The following is a 21,772-nucleotide window of genomic DNA, read 5'->3' as shown; positions in this document are numbered from 1 at the left end:
CATCCTCTGGGGCTCAAACTAATTTTTTGTCAAATACCTGGAGTTCACTAGGTTATGTCCACGGTTCTTCAGCATTATATATATATATAATATTATATATACATATATAATATAATATTATATATATATATAAATAAAATTTCCTTCCTTCCTTCTTTCCTTCCTTCCTTCCCTCCTTCCTTTTTGCTAAGCGTATTCTAGGTGTTATTTCCAATGAAATCATTCTAGAATTTCCAATATTTTGGAACAACTCTTCAGTGTGTTCAGCCCGGTGTGGAGCCGTGTGCACTGCACTTCAGCTTTCGCCGCAGCCCTATCCTCCTGAAGCTCAGAGGCTATCGGGAAGACTAAGCGATGCCTCTGAAGTAAGTACAAAATGGTACAAGATAGCAGATAATCAAATGTTGAGACGTATTCAAGGGCCTAAACATCTCGTCTAGCCCAAAGCAGTAACGTGAAATGACGGGGGAAAAAAGGACACAGCGGTCTTTGCGCCAGTCAACCGCGGAGCGCGGAGGTGTGGCCAGCACCGGTCGGCCGGGTCCAAGGCCCCCAGACGAGAGGCCCGCGGGGCGCAGGCGCACGGGGCGGAGGCGAGAGTTCCCCGGACCCCAGCCTCGCCCCGTAACAGCCTCTTTAAGAAGGGGAGCCGCAGGCGGCCCGGGTGACGCTCACGTGACTCGGCTCTGTGCAACTGCTGGCGGAAGTGGTCCAGCCTCTGCGACCCGAGCGGGGTCTCTGGGCGCCCCGCGGGGTGTGCAGGCCTGAGCGGGCACCGCCGGGCTGCCCCGGAGCCGTGGTCAGGATGGTGCAGCTATACAACCTGCACCCATTCGGGTCGCAGCAGGTGGTGCCCTGCAAGTTGGAGCCCGAGCGGTTCTGCGGCGGAGGACGCGACGCGCTCTTCGTGGCGGCAGGCTGCAAGGTGGAGGCATTCGCCGTGACCGGACAGGAGCTGTGCCAGCCGAGGTGCGCCTTCTCCACGCTAGGCAGGGTGCTGTGCCTGGCCTACAGCGAGGCGGGTGAGTAGCAACGAGGCCAGGGGGAGCCTGGATCCCGGCTTGGGGCCTCCTTCCTAGAGGACTGAGCGTCCCCGGCGGCACTCTGGGTGGGGAAGAGACTTCCCGGAATTTGCTGGATGGTCTCGCGGGGTCTGGCTGCTGATTACTGAAGGAGAGCAGAGCTGTGCGGTTGTCGTGGCAACCGCAGGTGAGCGCTTGCTTCAAGGGGGCGGGGGACGCTGTCTGCTCTTTCTTACCTCGTTCGCTCACCAGAAAGGCCCGTGGTTGGGTGGCTGGGTTCCACTCAGCCCAGACACTTAAAAACAAAAAATACAACCACAAAAAACCCAAACTCAGAAGTATAGAAAATCTCAAACACATGCAAAAGCAGGGAGAATAGTATCCTGAACCCCAGGTACTGCCAGCTTCAGCAATCATGCCAACTCATGGCCAGTCCTTTTACATCTATACATTTATCCACTTGCCGGTTTTTGAAAGCTCACATTATATGCTGGTTTTTAAATCTATGCAAGTGGAACTCAAGTCATAAACTCCTCCCTCCCACCCAAAACAGCACAGCAGCATCCACTACCCTTTTTCCAAGAAATGTGAAGCAGTACAAGGAGGTACTATGTGGGTGTATCTCTATTTTAGAAAAACCCAACATTTAAAAATAGATGGTACTTAAGATTACAGGAGGATTTTCCATAGGCTTCTTTTAACTGCTTAATAATGCACTTAAAGTTTGATTCCTGCTTCTCAAGAGGGGTATAAAGGTATAAATTGCAGTATTTATGGTAGAAAATCCATGGCTCAGGGGCTTACTAATGAAGTAGAGAGCCCGAACTTGGAGGATTGGGGATCTCTTTCTGCTACTGGTTGGGTGTGAGTTTATAGAAACTTTTGGATCTCAGGCTCTCTCTCTCTCTCTTTTTTTTTTTTTAAGTTGAAATACTAGATCAGTGATTTCCAGGCATTGGGGTTTTGTGGCTCCATGATGGGGCTATCATCATACTTAGTATCTGAGTATTCATTTTGTCCAGTAAAAATATATATTTTTAAAAATGAAAAGCCCTACTATTTACTATAACCATAAGAGAAAAAAGCACTTAGCCCTGAACATTGGATATCTTTGCTTTATGAGCAACTTACTATGCTGTTATTTTTTCTTTTTGACTAGTGAAGACATCAACAGAAGCTTGCACTGGTTCACAGATAATATTTGAAAACCACTCATTAGATCTATATGTTCTCTTTCAGGAGAAGATTCTGATTTTGGAATTTAGTAGAAATACTTCTCAATCATTTTTCAATATTGGTGGTTTTCCCCACCCCACCCCCCCTTTTAAACATGGAAGTTCTTACCTTCAAGAGCTCTACTGAGTGGCAAACTCACCAGTCTCAAGGTGTGATATGTGTGCGTGTGTGTGTGTGTGAGAGAGAGAGAGAGACAGACAGACAGACAGAGAGTGAGGCAGAGACAGAGAGACAGACATATTTATGTAATCTGCCCCCATTCTTCCAAATGGACATTTATTCTAGAATTGAAAGTGGCAGGCATCATGTAAACCTCTAGTTTTCTTCCCTGTCAGTAGTGGTGATTCTTGGGATCTTTGATGTCACTACTTGTGCTTCAGAATCACCTGGGGGAGCTTGAAAATATGCTGATGCCTGGACCACAACCTCAGAGAAACTGTCAGTTTCCTGGGCTATGCCCCAGCATTGGGGTGAGTCTGATATTTAACCAAGATTCAGAACTACTGGACCTCGTGCCATACTGGCTGCTGTAGGCATTGAGTAGCATGGTAACCTTATTAATGAGGCCTTGAAAAACAAAGACTTTTTATAACCCAGTTTTATAATCCAACTTTCCTAAAGAAAGTTCAGGAGTCATGTGGTATGGCATTAGCCTGGGTCAGATAGCTCAAGGGAAACTTTCAGTCCTCAGCTTGAAGACTGGGTACAATCCCTGGGTACAGCTTCTATTAACCCACACATAGTTGACTCCTAGCTATGCTGATATCCAGATAACTTCTCTTCCATTTCTCAGCTTTTTCCTTTTGGTCTCTTTCCTCCCATTCACAGTAATTTAGACATGGGGATTCCTGCTCTAAGTGCCTCCTGTCTTTCTCTGTAGCAAATCTCCTCCTGTCAGAAACAAAATCAATCTTATATCAGCCATTTCTATTCATTATAAGTGCTTTGCAGGTCTCTTACCCAAGTAGAAAACATTTTATTTTCTTCTTCTTTTTTTAAAGATTTTATTTATTTATTTGAGAGAGAGAGATTGAGAGAACAAGTGGGAGGAGGGGCAGAGGGAGAAGCAGACTCCCTGCAGAGCAGGGAGCCGGATGCTGGATTCAATCCCAGGACCCTGGGATCATGACTTGAGCTGAAGGCAGGCGCTTAACAACTGAGCCACCCAGGTGCCCAACATTTTCACTTTTTTAATCTCTAATTAGCAGGATGCTATTCTCCCTTTATAAAATTTGGGGCTGTTAGGGAGAAAGTAGGTAGAAATTTTGAAGGACAGAGGGCCCTAACATCATCATCGTTAATGGAAATTTAATTTAGGCTTTGTGTGTGAAGTGAAGAAAAGGAGACAGGAGAATTTATTGCTCTCAATGGAGAAAGACCTGGTGGCCAGGGTTGAGTGCTGTGTGGGGAGCTCTGGTGCAGGACATTTGTTTATGGGGTGTCTGAAAGTGGTAGGGCAGGGAGGACAAGACCGCATGGCTCTCATTGCCTGTTCTTTAGCACAGGTGTATTAAATGAGTCTGTCTATTACATACCCCCCAAACCTTACCATCTCTTCACTTTTCCAGAGCCATAAAACATATTTTGATGCATCATATATTTCAGCCTTCTGATGTCAATTTTGTCATAGGAGCAGCCTTTTCCTTAATCATGTATTAGTATTAACCAGGTTTATGATCTTCTTATATAAAAGGAAGTTTATTATTTTAAAAAATCAATAATCTCAGCTTAAGAATAAATATGAGAATGATTTTTTAATTTACTTAATGAAGACAGAAGCTGTTGTAAAGTAAGTAGAGTAAAGCTCTGACCATATACATAATGCCTAAAAAAGTTTATAAGTCAGTCAGAGGAAGACAAATACCATATGATTTTTTGTATGTAAAATCTAAAACAAAACAAAACGAAACAAAACAAAAAACAAAAAAAAAACCAAAACTAATTGGTGGTGGGGTGGGGGCAGTGGGAGAAATAGATGAACTGTTTTTTTGTTGTTTGTTTGTTTAAATAAATAAAATTTTTTTAAAAAGTTTAGTTTCTTTCTTTCATAAAGAGCTATTAACCTCCACAGAATCCTCCAGACTTATATCTCCTTTTTAACATTTTGAGAAATAGCATAATTGGGGAATGAGCATCGACTTTTGAGCTAACCAGATCCAGGTTTAAGTCCCAGCTCTAGCTTGTTGGCTGTGTTGCCTTAGGCAAGTTACCTAGCTTATCTGAGCCTGTTTCCTGATCTGTAAAATGGAGAATGAGATAGTATCTTAAAGCTTTGTTGTGAGGATTAATTGAGAGAACTCTAAATCTCTGATCATAATGCTTGTCAGGTAAACACATTTACTTAGCAAGTTCTAGTTCATCATTATAAAACTAATCTGAAAACATACAAGACAATATGGGCACTATCTACAGTTTGCAGATTATGTATAAATGATAAATAGACTTTATCGGTGAAGTAGGTATATGTTTATAAATGTCTGAATAAAACAATTTTATTTAACCAAACAAATATTCTTAGTTTTAAAATTCATTTACTAATTTGAATATGGCACCAAAGCATGGGCAACAAAAGAGTAAAGTAAATTAGATGTCATCAAAATTAAAAACCTTCATGCATCTATAAAAGACACTAACAACAGATTGAAAAGGCAATCCACAGAATGGGAGAAAATACTTGCAAAGCATATATCCAATAAGGGATTAATATCCAGAATATATAAAGAACTCCTATAACTTAACAACAACAAAAGCCACTTCAAAAATGGACAAATAGGCATTTCTTCAAATGGCCAACAAGCACATGAAAAGATGCTTAACGTCATTAATGACCAGGGAAATGCAAACCAAACCCATAATGAGATACCATTTCATACCTATTAGGATGGCTATTATTTAAAGAAGAAAGAAAATAGCAAATGTTGGTGAGAATGTGGAGAGATTGGAACTCCTGCACACTGCAGGAATGGAAAATGGTAGAGCTGCTGTGGAAAACAGTATGGTGTTCCTCAAAAAATTAATTACCATATGATCCAGCAATTTCACTCTTGGAAGTATATAAACAAAGTAGTTGAAAGCAGGGACTTGTGTAGATATTTGTACATCAATGTTCATAGCATTTTTAAATGAGAGCCAAGAAGTGGAAGCACCCCAAATGTCCATCAACTGAAGAAAAGATAAACAAAATGTGGCATATGCATGTCTGTACCTGCATGTTCATTGCAGAATTATTTATAATAGCCAAGACGTGGAAACAACCTGAGTGTCCTTAAACAGATGAATAAATAAAATGTGGTATTTACATAAAATCGAATATTATTCAGTCTTAAAAAGGAAGGGAATTCTGACACACATTACAACACAAATGAACCTTGAAGACATTGTGCTAAGTGAAATAAAGCAGACACAAAAGGACGAATATTGTATGATTCAGTTTACATGAGGTATCTAGAGTGGGCGAATTCATAGAGACAGAAAGAAAGTAGAATGGTCATTGCCAGAGTCTGGGGGTGGGGGAGATGAGGCGTTATTGTTCAAGGGTTTTGAGGAGGATGAAAAAGTTCTAGAGAGGGATGATGGTGATTGGGGCACAACAATGTGAATATACTTCATACCATTGAACTGTATACTCAGAAATGATGAAAGTGGTAAATTTTATGGTATGTATATTTTACCATAATAAAAATTTGAAAAAAATAATTTACTGAGGAAATTCTAGGAAGATGGAGGCTATAAGGCATCTTTTGATGCAACTCCATCCAAATTGCTTCTCTGGAACAGAGTGAGCACATTTATGGAGCCTGGAGGGTACGGTTAGGCATTCTGTGAAGATATCCAGGGAATGAACAAGTGCAAGCTCCATTTCTGTGGTATCAAAGGGACCAGCATCAAGAGAAGGCTTGCCTTTCTGGAAGGCTGGCTCATTTTGGACACGGAGGGAACCCGGCCAGCCCAGCGAGTGTTTGCTGAAAGGGGCTGCTTGCTTGCTGCTTGTGTATATGGGAAGTCATTATGCTAATAGCAGCGTTTCAGTTTCAGTTCATTGAAAAAGGGCTTATTTACCAAATAATGTTAGTAAATAGGCGGTCCTACATTTGGAAAAACCTTGACTTATCTTCCCCTCAAAGTTCTAAAGATTAAAAATTTAAATTAAAAAAGCCACTAAAATAGAATATGTAAGAGTATAGTTATGTAATTTGGAGGGCATAGGGGACTGTCTAAGCAAATTAGGAAAGAAGGAAATTAGGAAATTAGGCCAAGGAGGAAACGATATATATCTGACTACATACATATCTGATGACTTTTACTATGGTGAAAGATGCCATGAGTGAAATCAAACGTCAAAGAATAGACTACCAAAAACAATTTGTTATTCATGACCAACCAAAGATCAATATCACTTTTACCCAGAGAGCGGCTATTTCTTAGTAAGAGAAACAAATCAAACATCCTAATGAAGTAGATAACTTGCAGAAGAGAAATCATACATGACTGATAAACATAGCAGAAGATGGCCAGCTTTAGAAATGGTCTGGAAAATATACATTATAATAACCATAAGAGTCCTGGTTTCCCCATCACGCTGAGTCAGTGCTAGTGAGGATATAGGGAAACGGGCATGTTCAAACAGTGCTGCTGGCAACATGAGTTCCTATTATGTAATTGTGATAGAATCTGGCAATATCTTAAGATTTAAAACGTACCTGCCCTTTGGCCCAACATTCGTACTTTTGGGAATATTGAAACAAACCCGTAGGAAATAAATATATAGGTATAGGCCTATTTGTTACAGTATGAAGTATAGTGGCAGAAAAGCTTGAATATATATCAATAGGGGAACTGTTGAATGAATTATGGCACATGTATACATAGGATATACAGATAATTTTCAATAAAACGACGTTAGATACCTATGTATTGACGTGGCGAGTTAAGATTTATTGGTAATTTTTAGAAGTCGTAGATTGTTAAATATATTCAGTGAGATTCCATTTTGGTGGGAAAAAAAAAAGAAAGACAAAACACTAGTCTACGGTCTATGTTTATATGAGAGAAAAGTATAGAAGGACACGTACCAAGCTATGTGTGTTACCACTGGCTCGGACTGCAGGGAAGAGATTATGCTTTCCATTTGCCATCTCTTTACTGCTTTGATTTCTCACAACAGAGAGTAACTATAAAATTACTTTATAATTTAAACAATATAATAAAATCAACAAGTAAGGGAAAATTAACTTGGATTTAAGTTTTGTTTAATATGTATAGCTTTATCCTACTTCTCAGAGTTGACATGAAGGTGTGACTTGTGGGAAGGGGGATTTCAGAGCTACATGAAACACTCAGCTAATATAAGGAATAAAATGTACAATTTCTATGTAAACTGCATGAATAATTAATGGATTATCTTAAGACATAATGGCGAGAAATTTATTTCAGAACCTAAATGCGTAATGTCAGTTAAAAATACACCTAAGATCCTATTAATTAGGGTTTTGTTCTCGTCAATCTTTAATTCAACCATTCACATTAGGGTTCACTAATAGTTCCTTTTCATGGCACAAAGTAAGTGGTTGTTTCTAATTACAAATTCTAAGTATAATCTTATTTCCATCTCAGGAGACTATTTGGCAGCAATTGAAGAGAAAAACAAAGCTACGTTTTTACGTGCATATGTGAACTGGAGAAGTAAAAGGACTGAAAACTGTCGCGTGTGTATCCGAATGGTTGGACATAATGTGGAGGCACCCTTCAGTGACACCTACAAAGACCAGATGTCTATTATTGAAATGCCGCTTTCTGAGGCCCCCTTGTGCATCTCCTGTTGCCCAGTAAAAGGAGACCTTCTTGTTGGTTGCACCAATAAGTTAGTCTTGTTTAGTTTGAAGTATCAGATCATTAATGAAGAATTCTCAATATTGGACTTTGAACGTTCTTTAATTATACACATAGATAATATTATTCCTGTTGAAATTTCTTTTTGCATTGGTTATGTTGCTCTCATGTCAGACTTAGAAGTCTTAATCCTAAAACTGGAGTCAGACCCTAAAAATGGAGAGAGTGTCAACCACCAGCCACATAAGACCAACAATCCAATGAGACAGACAGAAGGTAAATAATGAATTTAGCTTGCTTTCTTATCTTAGGTGTAGAGAAAACCCTTACTTCTGGCAATCTCTGAAGGGTGCTAATATATATATATATGTGTGTGTGTATATATATATATATAAACAATCACCAAGCCACATTGTTTATAGATTCAGTTATACCTGATACATGGGATTTGGGTTTATGATCTGGCTGCCCATATCTTACTCTGTAGCATGTCAGTGTGTTTCAGCATATACTTGTCAATAGAAATAATGGAAGAGCTAGGAGGGGTTTCTGGCCCCAGTTCTCATAAGTTGAATGGCCTTGGGTTAGGAATACCATCTCTGAGTTTCAATTTCCTCGCGTGTAAAATTGGGATAATATCCTGTTGTACTTTATCAGTTGTGAGGAATAAATGAGGAAGTGCTAAGGCTTTTCAAAACCATAGTGCCTTGCAAATATGTGAGATGCCTGTGTGTATGAATAAATAAAATTACTATATGTCTATTTAATTGGTCTGGGGATGTTGTGAAATTTAATTTTCATTCAAGTAGTACTTGGAGTTATTAAACTCTTTTCTCAAATTTTATTTTTTAAGATGTCAGTCATGAAACTTTGCAGCTTGAGTCAGATGACTTTGTTATCTGTCAAAAGCCCATGGAACTTCTTGGTGAAAAAAGTAGCCAATCTGGAGTATCCGTTACACTGGAGTCAACGGGATTAGCTGATGAAAAAACAAAATATTACCACGTTCAGCACCTGCTCTATAAGTATTACAAAGCTTTTCATTCACCAGCATTTAATATATATTTGCCCGCTTAGAAGTACATGGAAATTAGATGTCTTCCTCTTTCTCTTTTTAAACTCGCAGACGTTTTGCTCCTGATATTTCATTCTGTGTCTTTTCTGATGACGTCAAGTTACATTCACTTCAGCTGCTACCTATTTACCAAACAGGTAAGTAAGTATGGTATTGCTACAGTGCAGAGATGAAAAGGCTCTGGGCTGGGAGGGGAGACCGATGTGGGTAATACGTTAGGTTCTTCTACTGAATCTCCCTGTGACCCTGGACAATTTCCTTAGCAAATAATGCTAAATAGTGCTCCTGTGAGCACTCGCGAGAGAAGTTGTGTCTGCTAGGAGAAGCCATGGAGAGGACGTGACAGACAAAACACATTTCCCCTTTCAAAATAATTACTTGGCCCGAAAAGGGAAATTAGAGACTTGTCCTAGCTGGGTTTTTTTTAGCTGGGTATGTGGCAAAGCTTCATATGATGGCCTTGCGAGCAAGGTGGGAAAATGTTGACTGAATGGGAAATTCATTCAGAGTGGTGGTTTTCAACCTTGTTGCACATTGGGCTTACTTGGATGCTTTAAAAATACTGATGCCCAGGCTCTACATACTATGGTGCTGGGCATCAGTAGTTTTTTTTTGTTTTTTTTTAAAGATTTTATTTATTTATTTATTTGAGAGAGAGAATGAGAGAGAGAGAGAGAGAGAGCATGAGATGGGGGAGGGTCAGAGGGAGAAGCAGACTCCCCGCTGAGCAGGGAGCCCGATGCGGGACTCGATCCCGGGACTCCAGGATCATGACCTGAGCCGAAGGCAGTCGCTTAACCAACTGAGCCACCCAGGCGCCCCGTATCAGTAGTTTTTTAAAAGTTCCCCTGGAACCTAATGGACAGCCAAGACTGAGAATTTGCCATTGGGTTTTGTACTTAGTCCTGGCCTGCCTACCATCTTTAGATGTTGCCTAGAGACAATATAAATATTATTCTGATTAAATGTGTTTAATAAACCTCCCTTATTTTTTTCTTTCCTAGTGAACATTTATTGACTACCTACTATGTTGGGTATTGTGCTGAATACTAGGGAACCAATAATGAGCAAAAGTAGGCAAAGTACTTGCACTCGTGGAGCTTATTGTCTTCGGGGAGGAAGCAGACATTAATCGAATAATCATTTGATTATTATCAAGGAGTATACAATTACACACCGAAATGAGCACTCTGTGGGAAAAGAACCCTACCTTGAGAGCCTATAACAAAGATATTAACCTCATTTAGGGGTGAAGAAAGGCTTCCTAGGAAAGAGGATCTGAAGAGTGAATCGGGATTGATTTGGAAATATGGTTGGTGCAGAGGAAGCAGCACAGGCATTGTGGTAGAGGGAGAATCTTATATTTGAGGAACTGAGAGGAGCAAGATCGAGAGGTAGAGCAAGGCAGAGAGGGTCGTGAGACAACACTGGAGACCAGAGAGGGCCCAGAGCCATGTTAGGGGGACAACTATCTAATGGTGTCTCCCTTTCTCTCTCTTTTCTTTGCAATAGCAAGAAACTGGACTAATACCGTAGAATTTCCCATAATCTGAATTTTGTTAATTGAGTCCCCACAGTGTCATTTAACATGTTCCTGTATCCCCTGTATTTCCCTGTGATTTGGTGGTTTGATCTAAAGCTGTACTGTTCACTGTGGTAGCCATTAGCCACTTGCTACTGCTCAGCACTTGAAATGTGACTAATCTAAATGGAAATACACTGTTAAATGTAAAAGTCACACCATATCTTGAAGAGTTAGTACTGAAATATATATATATATATATATATATATATATGATATCTCAATTTTTTTGTTGACTGCTTGTTGAAATAGCAATAGGGATATATTGGGTTAATACAATATACTATGAAAATTTTGCCTGTTTCTGATTACTTTTAAAATGTCATTACTAGAAAACTTTAAATTACATATGTGGCTCGTGTTATATCTCTATCGACAATGCTGGTCTAGACTAAGTCTTGATTAGATGATGGTGGTGGTGATGATTATGAAGATGATGATTTGGTAGCACAAGTAATGCTGACTTCTGTTGGAAGGTACATGGAATCTGGTTGACTCTGTGATGATTATTACGTACATCTGTTAATTTATTAGGGGTTGCAAAATGGTGATATTTTAATTATATCACTCCCTTTTCATATCTTGCTGGCATTCCTCTATAAATAACAGCTTTTCCATGGGGCACCTGGGTGGCTCAGTCATTAAGCGTCTACCTTCGGCTCAGGTCATGATCCCGGGGTCCTGGGATCGAGCCCCGCATCGGGCTCCCTTCTCCATGGGGAGCCTGTTTCTCCCTCTGCCTGCTCTGCCTGCTTGTGCTCTCTATGTCAAATAAATAAATAAAAAATCTTAAAAAAAATAAAGAACAGCTTTTTCTAAACAACACTTTGGTTATCCACACTGAGAGACTTTTTTGCTTAGAAAAGTTAAGATATCAGTTTCCTTTACTGGTTTCATGGGTTTCCCCCCCTTTTTTTTCATGCAGGTTCCCTTACTTCTGGTAGAAAAAAATTGTCTCAGGAAAAAGAGTTGCTGAGTCTCTTCTGTTTTTTCTCGTTACCTCATGTGGGCTATCTGTACATGGTTGTCAAATCTGTTGAATTAATGTCGGTTTACCAGTATCCTGAGAAGTCTCAGCAGGCGGTGCTCACACCACAATTTTTACATGTCATCGCAAGGTATGTTACAGTGTTACTTGCTGGACTTTGAGTCACTTATTCTTCTGCAAATCCTTGGGGTGCTTCTTAAATCTTTAAATGAGAATTGTGTGGGGGCACCTGGGTGGCTCAGTCGTTAAGTGTCTGCCTTCAGCTCAGGTCATGATCCCAGGGTCCTAGGATCCAGTCCAGCATTGGGCTCCCTGCTCAGCAGGGAGCCTGCTTCTCCCTCTGCCTGCCGCTCCTCCTGCTTGTGCTCTCTCTCTCTCTCTCTCTCTCATAAATAAATAAATAAATAAATAAATAAATAAATAAATAAATCTTAAAAAAAAAATCAGTGAGAATTGTGTGAACCAGTATATAGTATTGTAAATTAATGGTGTAAATTTGTCTTTTGATGGCCCATACCTACCTTTTCAATGTCAAAGATTTAGATTCTGGTTTTGCCTTTGTTTTATTTTCTTAGATTGGATAGGGGTCTTTGTGAGGAAAAATTTTCATAGGGAATTTTAATGAAAAGTCAGTGGGGCCAGTCAGGACATCTCTGGATTTCTTTTTAGATTTCCTAATTTTTTTCTGTGCTGTCCTATCCTTTCTATATGAGTTGAGTTATTTCATAATGGTTTAGAACTGTGAAGGAGCCAGAAAGACTGCCCTCTAATTAGTACAAATGGGGAAATAATCCAGAGGTTGGCACTGGCGAGGTCATGTGCCTGGTTGGTGGCAGATGCCTTTTGGATTGCCTTACCCTAATATGCTGGCATGTAACCTGGGTTCCTGAGCAGGCTTTTAATCTCATTTCCTTTTATCTCAGCAGTAACTGATGCTTCTGGTTCTATTTCCTGTTTTTTGAGCTTAGATTATGTGCAAGACACTGCATTGGGCCCTCTGGCCAAGCAACCATGAATAAGGTATACCACCTGCTTTTTAAAGCAACAGCGTGAAAGAAGGCCAGAGACACATACGTGGGGCACAAACACCAGGGGATTTGTGAAAAATATCTTTAGACTTTGTGAAAGTGGTGTAGGCACTGCGAGGAGGGAAATTACTTCTGGCTGAGTCATACAGGAAAGTTTTTTGTGCTTGAAGTGAGAAAAGCTAGTTAGAATCTACAGATGTACATTAGAAGAGAAGGGCATTATAGATATGGGGAAGACTATAAACAAAGGCTATGTCTAGTTTTGTAGGAGCATCTAATAATTAATTGCATAGGACAGTGATTTTTAATTTTTTTCAACTGAGTGGTAGTATCAGAAGCTGCAGCAGGTGCTGGAGTATATTCAGACAGCACAGAGCTCACTGAAGGTTCTGCTACTCACTCATAGTGTGGTTGCTGCCCTCTCCCCCCATTGTCTGGCGTAAGGAGAAATGCCACTGTGTGCTTCCTAAGTGAACATCGTGGAAGTAGCTAGTCTCAATTTCCACCGTGTTGCGCATAGTGATGTTCTTTAACTAGGAAGAAGCTGAAATGCAGTGGTGCAAATAATGCTCAAGAGAGAGCTCAGGGCTTTGAAAATTAAGGACTTCTTTAAGGTTTTGATCAATAAAGTGATGTGATAAGAGCACTGCTTTAAGAAAATTAGTGGTGGCTGTTATGCAGGATGGATTGAACACAGGTAAATAAGCTACTGAAATGGTTCGGGGAAGGATGATCAGGGGCTGTAGCAGTGAGAGGACAAGGAAGAATGCATGGGAGAGGCTTCGGCAAGAGAATGACAAGCCTTGGTGTCTGTTGGGATGGTGGGAATGCAGGAGGCATGAAAAACCTCGCCAGAGTGTTGAGGCTGCTCTTATGAAAGAGTGGAGGCGGGTGAAGTGTGGGGCAAAAAGGAAGTTTGGTTTAGGCATTTGAGTTTGAGGCGCTGAGAGAATATCAAGGGGAAATGTTAAGTAGGCTTTTGGACACAGAACTGAAGATTAGAAAAGAAAGGAAAATGTAGATGTTTTATTATCAAAAAAGAGCTGTCGAAGTAGGGAGCATGGCCCCCAGAGTGTGCAGCAGAGAAAAGTAGTTGGAAAACTAAACTCTGGTGAAGGTCATGTTTAGGAAGGGAGAGAAAGAACAGAAGGATTTTCAAGAATTGAAAGAACCTAGGGAACTACAGCATCTTAGAAACCAAGGAAAAGGGGCGCCTGGGTGGCTCAGTCATTAAGCGTCTGCCTTCGGTTCAGGTCATGATCCCAGGGTCCTGGGATCGAGTCCCATCCCGCATCCGGGCTCCCAGCTCAGTGGGGAGTCTGCTCCTCCCTCTCCCACTCCCCCTGCTTGTGTTCCTGCTCTCACTATCTCTCTCTGTCAAATAAATAAATAAAGTCTAAAAAAAAAAAGAAAAAGAAAAAGAAACAAAGGAAAAACTAGAGGGAGAAAGAATAAAATATTAATTTCTTTTTTTTTAAAAAAAGATTTTATTTATTTATTTGACAGAGAGACACACAGCGAGAGAGGGAACACAAGCAGGGGGAGTGTCAGGCAGAGGGAGAGGGAGAAGCAGGCTTCCCGCGGATCAGGGAGCCCGATGCGGGGCTTGATCCCAGGACCCTGGGATCATGACCTGAACCAAAGGCAGACGCTTAATGACTGAGCCACCCAGGCGCCCCTAAAATATTAATTTCTGTCCCAAAATATTGATGCAAAAGACTATTAATCTTTATCTGGTTGCATAAAGGACACAGAATTTAGTGTCTCTCTTAAATATGTCATGAATTAGTTTGGAATGTAGAGTCCTGAAAACACAGTTACGGGAATTTGAAGGGACTTAAAATGTGTGGGTTTTGCCTGTCTCCAGATAAGAAATTACTGAAGTTTTTCTTAATATCAGCACCAAAATACATTCTGACATCACTAACTTGACTGTGGAAGCACTAGACGTTAGAATAGCAGTTGTTATATGTAAATTCAGATTCTTAATAAGGATCCCCACCCCTATTTTTAAAATCCTATATTTGTTGAACTTTTTACATATTATTATTTTTTTTAAGATTTTTATTTATTTATTTATTTGACAGAGAGAGACACAGCGAGAGAGGGAACACAAGCAGGGGGAGTGGGAGAGGGAGAAGCAGGCTTCCCCGCGGTCCAGGGAGCCCGATGCGGGGCTCGATCCCAGGATCCTGGGATCATGACCTGAACCGAAGGCAGACGCTTAACGACTGAGCCACCCAGGCGCCCCATTTACATATTATTTTACCCAGTAAATACATGTTTTAGAAATATCTTGACCCGTAAGTTTGTCTTGAAAAGTTTCTTGAAGCCTGGTATGTTTTTAAAAAAAAGCAATAGAAAAAAATTTTTAAAGAATCTGAGAACAATATAAAATCATGTAAAATGTCATCCTTATAGAAATACATAAATGGGAAAGCCCCCCCATAATCCTACTCCTCAGAGTCAACCATGTCAACAATTGGTGTATATTCGGGGCACCTGGGCGACTCATTCGGTTAAGGGTCTGCCTTCAGCTCAGGTCATGATCCCAGGACCCTGGGATCCCAGCCCCACCTCGGGCTCCCTGCTCATCGGAGAGTCTGCTTCTCTCTCTCCCTCTGTCTGCCGCTCCCCCTGCTCATGCTCTCTCTCTCTCAAATGAATAAATAAAATCTTAAAAAAAAAACAATTGGTGTATATTCATCCAACTTTTTTAAAAAACAGTACATTTACTACTATGATTTGTTTTTCATAGAAGTGGATCATATGATGTCCACTGTTCAGCAACTTGCTGCTTCACTTAGCAGCATATCCTGGACATCTTCCCATGCCAACACATTTCAGTTCATTTTATTCTTTTTTTATACTACTGCTTAGTATTCCAGCAATAGCCAACAGCTGGATTACTATAGGTGGAAGGGATTCAGAGGACCAACCTTTTTATCTCTGAAACCTAACAGTCATTTATCTTTATAGTCACAGCTACTCTCACCTGTCCTTCTGACCCCACCACAGGTGCTTTTTTGCTTCTCACTATCTCAAAGTCCCTTCTATTCATTTTACTTCCTGGTGCTAACTCTATTCTCTAGATTTCTAAGTGGTGGTGCTACTGTTCCAGCGATTATCACGATTCCAGAGGTCATTTGTGGAAATGGACTTGTGGAAATTGACAGATAGCAATGGGCTGAGGCTGCAGTGGAAGCCTCCCAAAACAGAGGGAGAATGCCCTGAGTGATACCTCTTACCCTACATTGTGCAAAATCTCCCAACTGTGAAAATGTCAGAATGCCTTCCTTATAAAGAAGTATTTCTCCTATTTTAAAAAAATATTTATTTATTTATTTGAAAGAGAGAGAGCACCAGTGCGCATGCACAAGTGGGGGGAGGGGCGGAGGGAGAGGGAGAAGCAGGCTCCCTGCTGAGCAGGGAGCCTGACGAGGGGGCTTGATCCCAGTGTCCTGGGATCATGACTTGAGCTGAAGGCAGGTTCTTAACTGACTGAGCCACCCAGGTGCCCCAAGAACTATTTCTTCTATTATAAGATCAATGCTAGGTTTGCTTTATTTCAACATAGTTCATTTTTAATCCTCCTACTTCTTAATTTGTTTTTAAAAATTATTCCTGTGGGAAAAAAATAAAAATTATTTATTCCTGTGAATCCACTACAAGATGGGTTTTGTAAGTTAACTGTTTTTAATGTCAGTGTTGGAGTGTTGACTTATCCACTAGTCACCAGGCCTCCATTGTGCACTGACCACTCAGGTGGTCTCTAGGTCATTTTACAGTGCAGAAGCAGCCTGGGGTTGTGTAAAGAGCCAGAGGAGTGTGAGGAGTAAGAAGACCTAGGATCTAATTTGGCTCCATCCTCCAGAGATGTCTTAGACCAGTCATAAGACTTCCATGCCCTCATCTTTAAAACAAGCTTCTGGAGTAGATAATTCTCAAGATTCCTTCAGATAGTCTGTAATTTTCTGTTCTACCATTGGATATGTGTTTGCATAATCTAAGTGTGTTGTCCAGCATAATCTAGGCTCAATTACATCCTGAGATGAGTGGGATAGAGATAGCAGGAAACTTGGGTTCTAATCTTGGCTTTGATAATCACCTCTTTGTACCTTGGCCAGATCCTAGGAACATCATTTTGTCTGTGAGATATTGACCCAGATCCATGGTTCTTAACTAGGATTGTACAGCAGAGCCACACATGGAGCTTTGCAGAAATATACATGTCTAGATTCAGCTCTTAGAGATTATGATTCAGTATGGGTGAGGTGGGGACCAGTTGTATATTTTTACAAACACGCCACGGGGATTCTGAGGTGCTCTTTGTTAAGAAGCAGACTAATCATCAGCATTTGACAAATACTTGAGTCTTCCCTCCCCACCATTGCTGTTTGCCTCTGTGAAATCCTCCCCACTATGGGCATGTTGGTTATTGGCCTCTGCTTTGCTCAGTGGTGTCTCTCCTCTTCCTTAGCAACAACCTACAGTGTTTCACAGTGCGGTGCAGTGCGGCGGCAGCTCGTGAGGAGGACCCATACGTGGACACCACCCTGAAGGTTAGAACTGGTTTATGATGACAAAAAATCTTAAGCTCAAAAAGGGATACATGAATGCTTGCAGATTTGCTCTTGGGTCTAAGTTGGTGAACATTAAAGGTCTTAAGATCTTATTTCTCAAAATAGAACTTTTGGATGTAAAATAGTAAACATTTTGTGATTCATGGTTTAGATGACAATTTTTAAGATTACTTTGAAAACATTTCACTCAGAATTTAGGTGTAGTGCATAGTTTTTAAAATTTGGTAAAGAATATGTGTAGTGTAGGGTCGCCTGGGTGGCTCAGTCGGTTAAGCGTCTGCCTTCAGCTCAGGTCATGATCCTGGGGTCCTGGGATCGAGCCCTGCATCGGGCTCCCTGCTCAGTGGGGAGTCTGCTTCTCCCTCTCCCTCTAACCCTCCCTCCTACTGGTGCTCTTGCTCTCTCTGATGAATAAATCAAAAATCTTAAAAAAAAGAATATGTGTAGTGTAACTTCAGAGAGAGTACTTTACAATTATAGTGTACTACAATTTTATTCTTTTTTAATGGAAATACTGGTGGCACTTGTATATAGCTATTAACAAAGCTATACAGAAATCGGTGTGTTCAAGAACACAAGTGCATGAAAATGATTTATTTATATTTTTTTGTTTTGTTTTATCAGATATGTCTATAATGTATTTCTGTAGTCTTAATCTAAGAGTTAATTGATGTGGTAGGTTATTAACCTCATTTTCAGTGAGAAGTAATATGCTTATTCTCTGAAAAGCTCTTGACCACAAAATAACCATAGGCAGTTTTATGATGAAATTCTATATTTTCTGATCTTGAATTTCTGTTCTCAGAAATATACTGATTCTTTGTGTGATATTCATCATATGCTATTCCACTTCTCAGGTATAAACTACTTGAATGGATGTTTGTTATAAAGCTACATGCAGCAGGAAACTTCCAAATTATGATGGCCTATATTTTTTTTTGTAAATATTTATTTGAGAGACAGTGAGTGAGAGAGAGAGAGAGCACGTGATCAGGGGCAGAGGCAGAGAGAGAGAGGGAGAAGTGGGGCTCGATCCCAGGGCCCTGGGATCATGACCTGAGCCAAAAGCAGACACTTAACTGACTGAGCCACCCAGGCGCCCCATGATGGCCTATATTTTATAAGTTAGTTTATGTCTGTCTAGCACCTAGAACACCTTTTCCTGGAAAAGTAAGTGTTCACTATTGATGGTTATGTTAATAAGCCAGCACTTTGTAGTGCTTAATGTGTCTGAAGTCCTCTTCCACTATCACCGTCACCCAAATTGTGACATGTGATAGCGTTTTCCGTGATCTGAGTTCTCAGTAACTCTTTCATGCAATGGCCTGCCTGTAGCTTTCTGTTGCTGACCAGGCATACTGCCTACCTTCAGCCTCTGAAGAAACCCGACTTACAGCTTCCCCATGCCTTTCTATCTGTGTTTAAGATACACGCATACCCTTTTCTTTCTTTCTTTTTTTTTTAACATTTTATTTATTTATTTGACAGAGACACAGTGAGAGAGGGAACATAAGCAGTGGGAGTGGGAGAGGGAGAAGCAGGCTTCCCTCGGAGCAGGGAGCCCGATGTGGGGCTCGATCCCAGGACGCTGGGATCATGACCTGAGCCGAAGGCAGGCACCTAACGACTGAGCTACCCAGGCGCCCCCATACATAGATTTTCAAGAGCGTATTTTATTTTATTTATTTATTTATTTTATTTTTTAAGATTTTATTTATTTATTTGACAGAGAGAGACACAGCGAGAGAGAGAACACAAGCAGGGGGAGTGGGAGAGGGAGAAGCAGGCTCCCCGCGAAGCAGGGAGCCCGATGCGGGGCTCGATCCCAGGACCCTGGGATCACGACCCGAGCCGAAGGCAGACGCTTAACCGACTGAGCCACCCAGGTGCCCCTCAAGAGCGTATTTTAGAAATAAAGGTTATTTCCCTAGTAAAAATGGAAAGCCAACAGATTTTTTGTCCTTCTCTCATTCTCCCCACGCCTTGCTTTGCTTTTTTTTTTCTTCTGTTTTTCAAACCTCAGAAAGACATAGGCTTACATAGGTGGTGATGCGGGAGTGAGGGGTCCATAATAGATTGAGGTAGGTTCAAGCTGCATTTGAAATTAAATCATGTTGTAGGTCTTCTCAGAGTCTCCTAAAACCAGAGGGAAGGAACAAGGAAGAGAGGAAGGGAGATAAGAAGAGAGATGGGCAGCTAGCTGGTGGGGGATGCTGCCCTTGAGGCCAGTCCTCCTGAAGGTGGCAAAGGGAAGGACAGTGATGATCACACTTCATGGCTCCCCCTTTCCTGGGACTCTACCATTCTGAAATCCTAGATACCACCTGAACCAGCACACGTTTAGCCCTCTTGCCGACTCAGCCTTTGGGAGCCATGGCATCTGAGAAAGATTTCACAACCTCAGAATGTGGTCCAAAATGTACATCTTACCTCCCTTTCCTCCGAGATTCTGGCTCCTCAGCACTAGCTAAGACCATCTTATCTATTCTTAGGAATGAAAAAAATAGATGATGTTTTTTTTTTTTAATTTTTTTATTGTTATGTTAATCCCCATGCATTACATCATTAGTTTTAGATATAGTGTTCCATGATTCATTGTTTGTGCATAACACCCAGTGCTCCATGCAGAACGTGCCCTCCTCAATACCCATCACCAGGCTAACCCATCCTCCCAACCCCTCCCCTCTAGAACCCTCAGTTTGTTTTTCAGAGTCCATTGTCTCTCATGGTTCTTCTCCCCCTCCGATTTCCCCCCCTTCATTCTTCCCCTCCTGCTACATTCTTCTTCTTCTTTTTTTCTTTCTTAACATATAATGCATTATTTGTTTCAGAGGTACAGATCTGAGATTCAACAGTCTTGCACAATTCACAGTGCTTACCAGAACACATACCCTCCCCAGTGTCCATCACCCAGTCACCCCATCCCTCCCACCCCACCCCCCACTCCAGCAACCCTCAGTTTGTTTCCTGAGATTAAGAATTCCTCATATCAGTGAGGTCATATGATACATGTCTTTCTCTGTTTGACTTATTTCGCTCAGCATAATACCCTCCAGTTCCATCCACGTTGTTGCAAATGGCAAGATCTTATTCCTTTTGATGGCTGCATAATATTCCATTGTATATGATGTTGCCCCAATCTCTTTGTACAAAAGGACAATGAAGATAACTTCAGAACCCAAATAGTGTTAATGGAAGAGAGGCCTGACAGCATCATTTTGTGAGCTCTCAGAAACAGCTCTTCTCTTACCTTATCCATTCTACTTGATTAATGCTCCCTTACAGGGACAGGAGCCTGGCTCCTGGGCCAGGATTTCCTCCCCTTTAGCTGACACACCCAGCCCGTCATCCATTCCAGGCAATGTTTCCACCCAAGGAGCTAACAGTCAGGGGCCATCTGAACATGCAAGCATTTCTCTTCCCTGTACACCCATCCACTAAGAAACCATTTATGTTCTCTCTGTGCCATAGAATGACCTTTTAGAGTGTCTGATTTTTCCTAGAAACCACATTGGGCCATATTCCTGAGTCAGCCGATTGTTAGTGGGGATTTCTCTAGGTGCAGGTTACCAGCCCACAGGTGTGCTCCGAGAGCCACTCTCTAAGCCACGCAGGAGTTCCCACAGCTGCCAGGGGCTCAAGAGCACCTGCTATCTGCATTCACTCAGTCAGCAAATCCTGAGTAGCTCTTCAGCAGGCACATATGTAACAGGTAGTTGGTTACATAACTTTAAGACAGGAAAACCTCCTGCTCTGATAAGATTAGGAATTCAGATTGTTTTTTTGGAGGGGGGGTGGACAGGGGAGCAGGACAAATAAACAGACTGGTTTTTGAAGGTTAAAGTTCATGTACATTTATTCCTTGGTTAAATTTGTGATTTTTCCTTTACTAGGCTTGCCCACCTGTCAGTATGGATGTCTGTGCTTTAAGAATACAGCTTTTCATAGGCTTGAAATCCATTTGTCACTTTAAAAACCACCTGATACTTTTGACCAAGGCAGACCCTGAGGCCATTCCAGAGAGAAGAGAATCACCCAAGAGGCTTCTGTAAGCATCCCTACACTTCCACACATTCCTGCCAATGTTTCTGGAAAGAACTGTTACTGGTATATTTTGTGTGTGTCCTAGTTTATCTTTTTAAAAATCAAGACAAAACTTTGAATGATTACATGGCTTGTCTATGTTTTTTTTTTTTCCAGAGAAGGAAAAGAAGGTTCTAGTGGTCTCCATACTATCCTTTATATTAACCTTGGAATTTTAGAAGAAAGTGGATTATAAAGTAGTTCCAATAAAAATCTGTGTAATTTTAGATAAGTTAAAGGACATGCTCTTCAGTGTAATTAATAGGAAAGACAGAGCCTCTAATGCTAATCCAAACTACAAGGCTCTTTACTACTTTTTTCTTTTTTTCTTTGACCTTTCAGTGGT

General features: G+C 41.0%; 1 protein-coding gene across 7 annotated transcripts in view; it reads left to right on the top strand.

The window, feature by feature from the left end:
- The first annotated feature begins 559 nt into the window (after nt 1–559).
- The window catches only part of HPS3 (HPS3 biogenesis of lysosomal organelles complex 2 subunit 1), a 39,605-nt gene continuing 18,392 nt past the window's right edge, over nt 560–21,772 (top strand). For 3 of the 7 annotated variants that reach the window (XR_004924595.2, XR_004924592.2, XR_013447041.1), the window contains exons 1-7: nt 561–1,022; nt 7,872–8,363; nt 8,941–9,112; nt 9,214–9,299; nt 11,670–11,862; nt 17,241–17,322; nt 21,237–21,391. Coding sequence is in view for 3 of the 7 variants with exons in the window: in XM_078070565.1 (XP_077926691.1) it covers nt 806–1,022; nt 7,872–8,363; nt 8,941–9,112; nt 9,214–9,299; nt 11,670–11,862; nt 17,241–17,322; nt 21,237–21,391 (1,397 nt within the window). In the remaining 4 variants the exon portion in view is untranslated. Of the gene's footprint in view, nt 1,023–7,871; nt 8,364–8,940; nt 9,113–9,213; nt 9,300–11,669; nt 11,863–17,240; nt 17,323–21,236; nt 21,392–21,772 lie in introns of all 7 variants that reach the window. The other 4 variants (XR_004924594.2, XM_078070565.1, XM_036115621.2 and 1 more) reach the window with 3 other exon arrangements.

This window comes from Halichoerus grypus, chromosome 1 (assembly GCF_964656455.1).
Source record: "Halichoerus grypus chromosome 1, mHalGry1.hap1.1, whole genome shotgun sequence".
NCBI classification, from domain to species: Eukaryota; Metazoa; Chordata; class Mammalia; order Carnivora; family Phocidae; genus Halichoerus; species Halichoerus grypus.
Note: the sequence above shows the minus strand (reverse complement) of the source record. Positions and strands in the feature narration are given on the sequence as shown.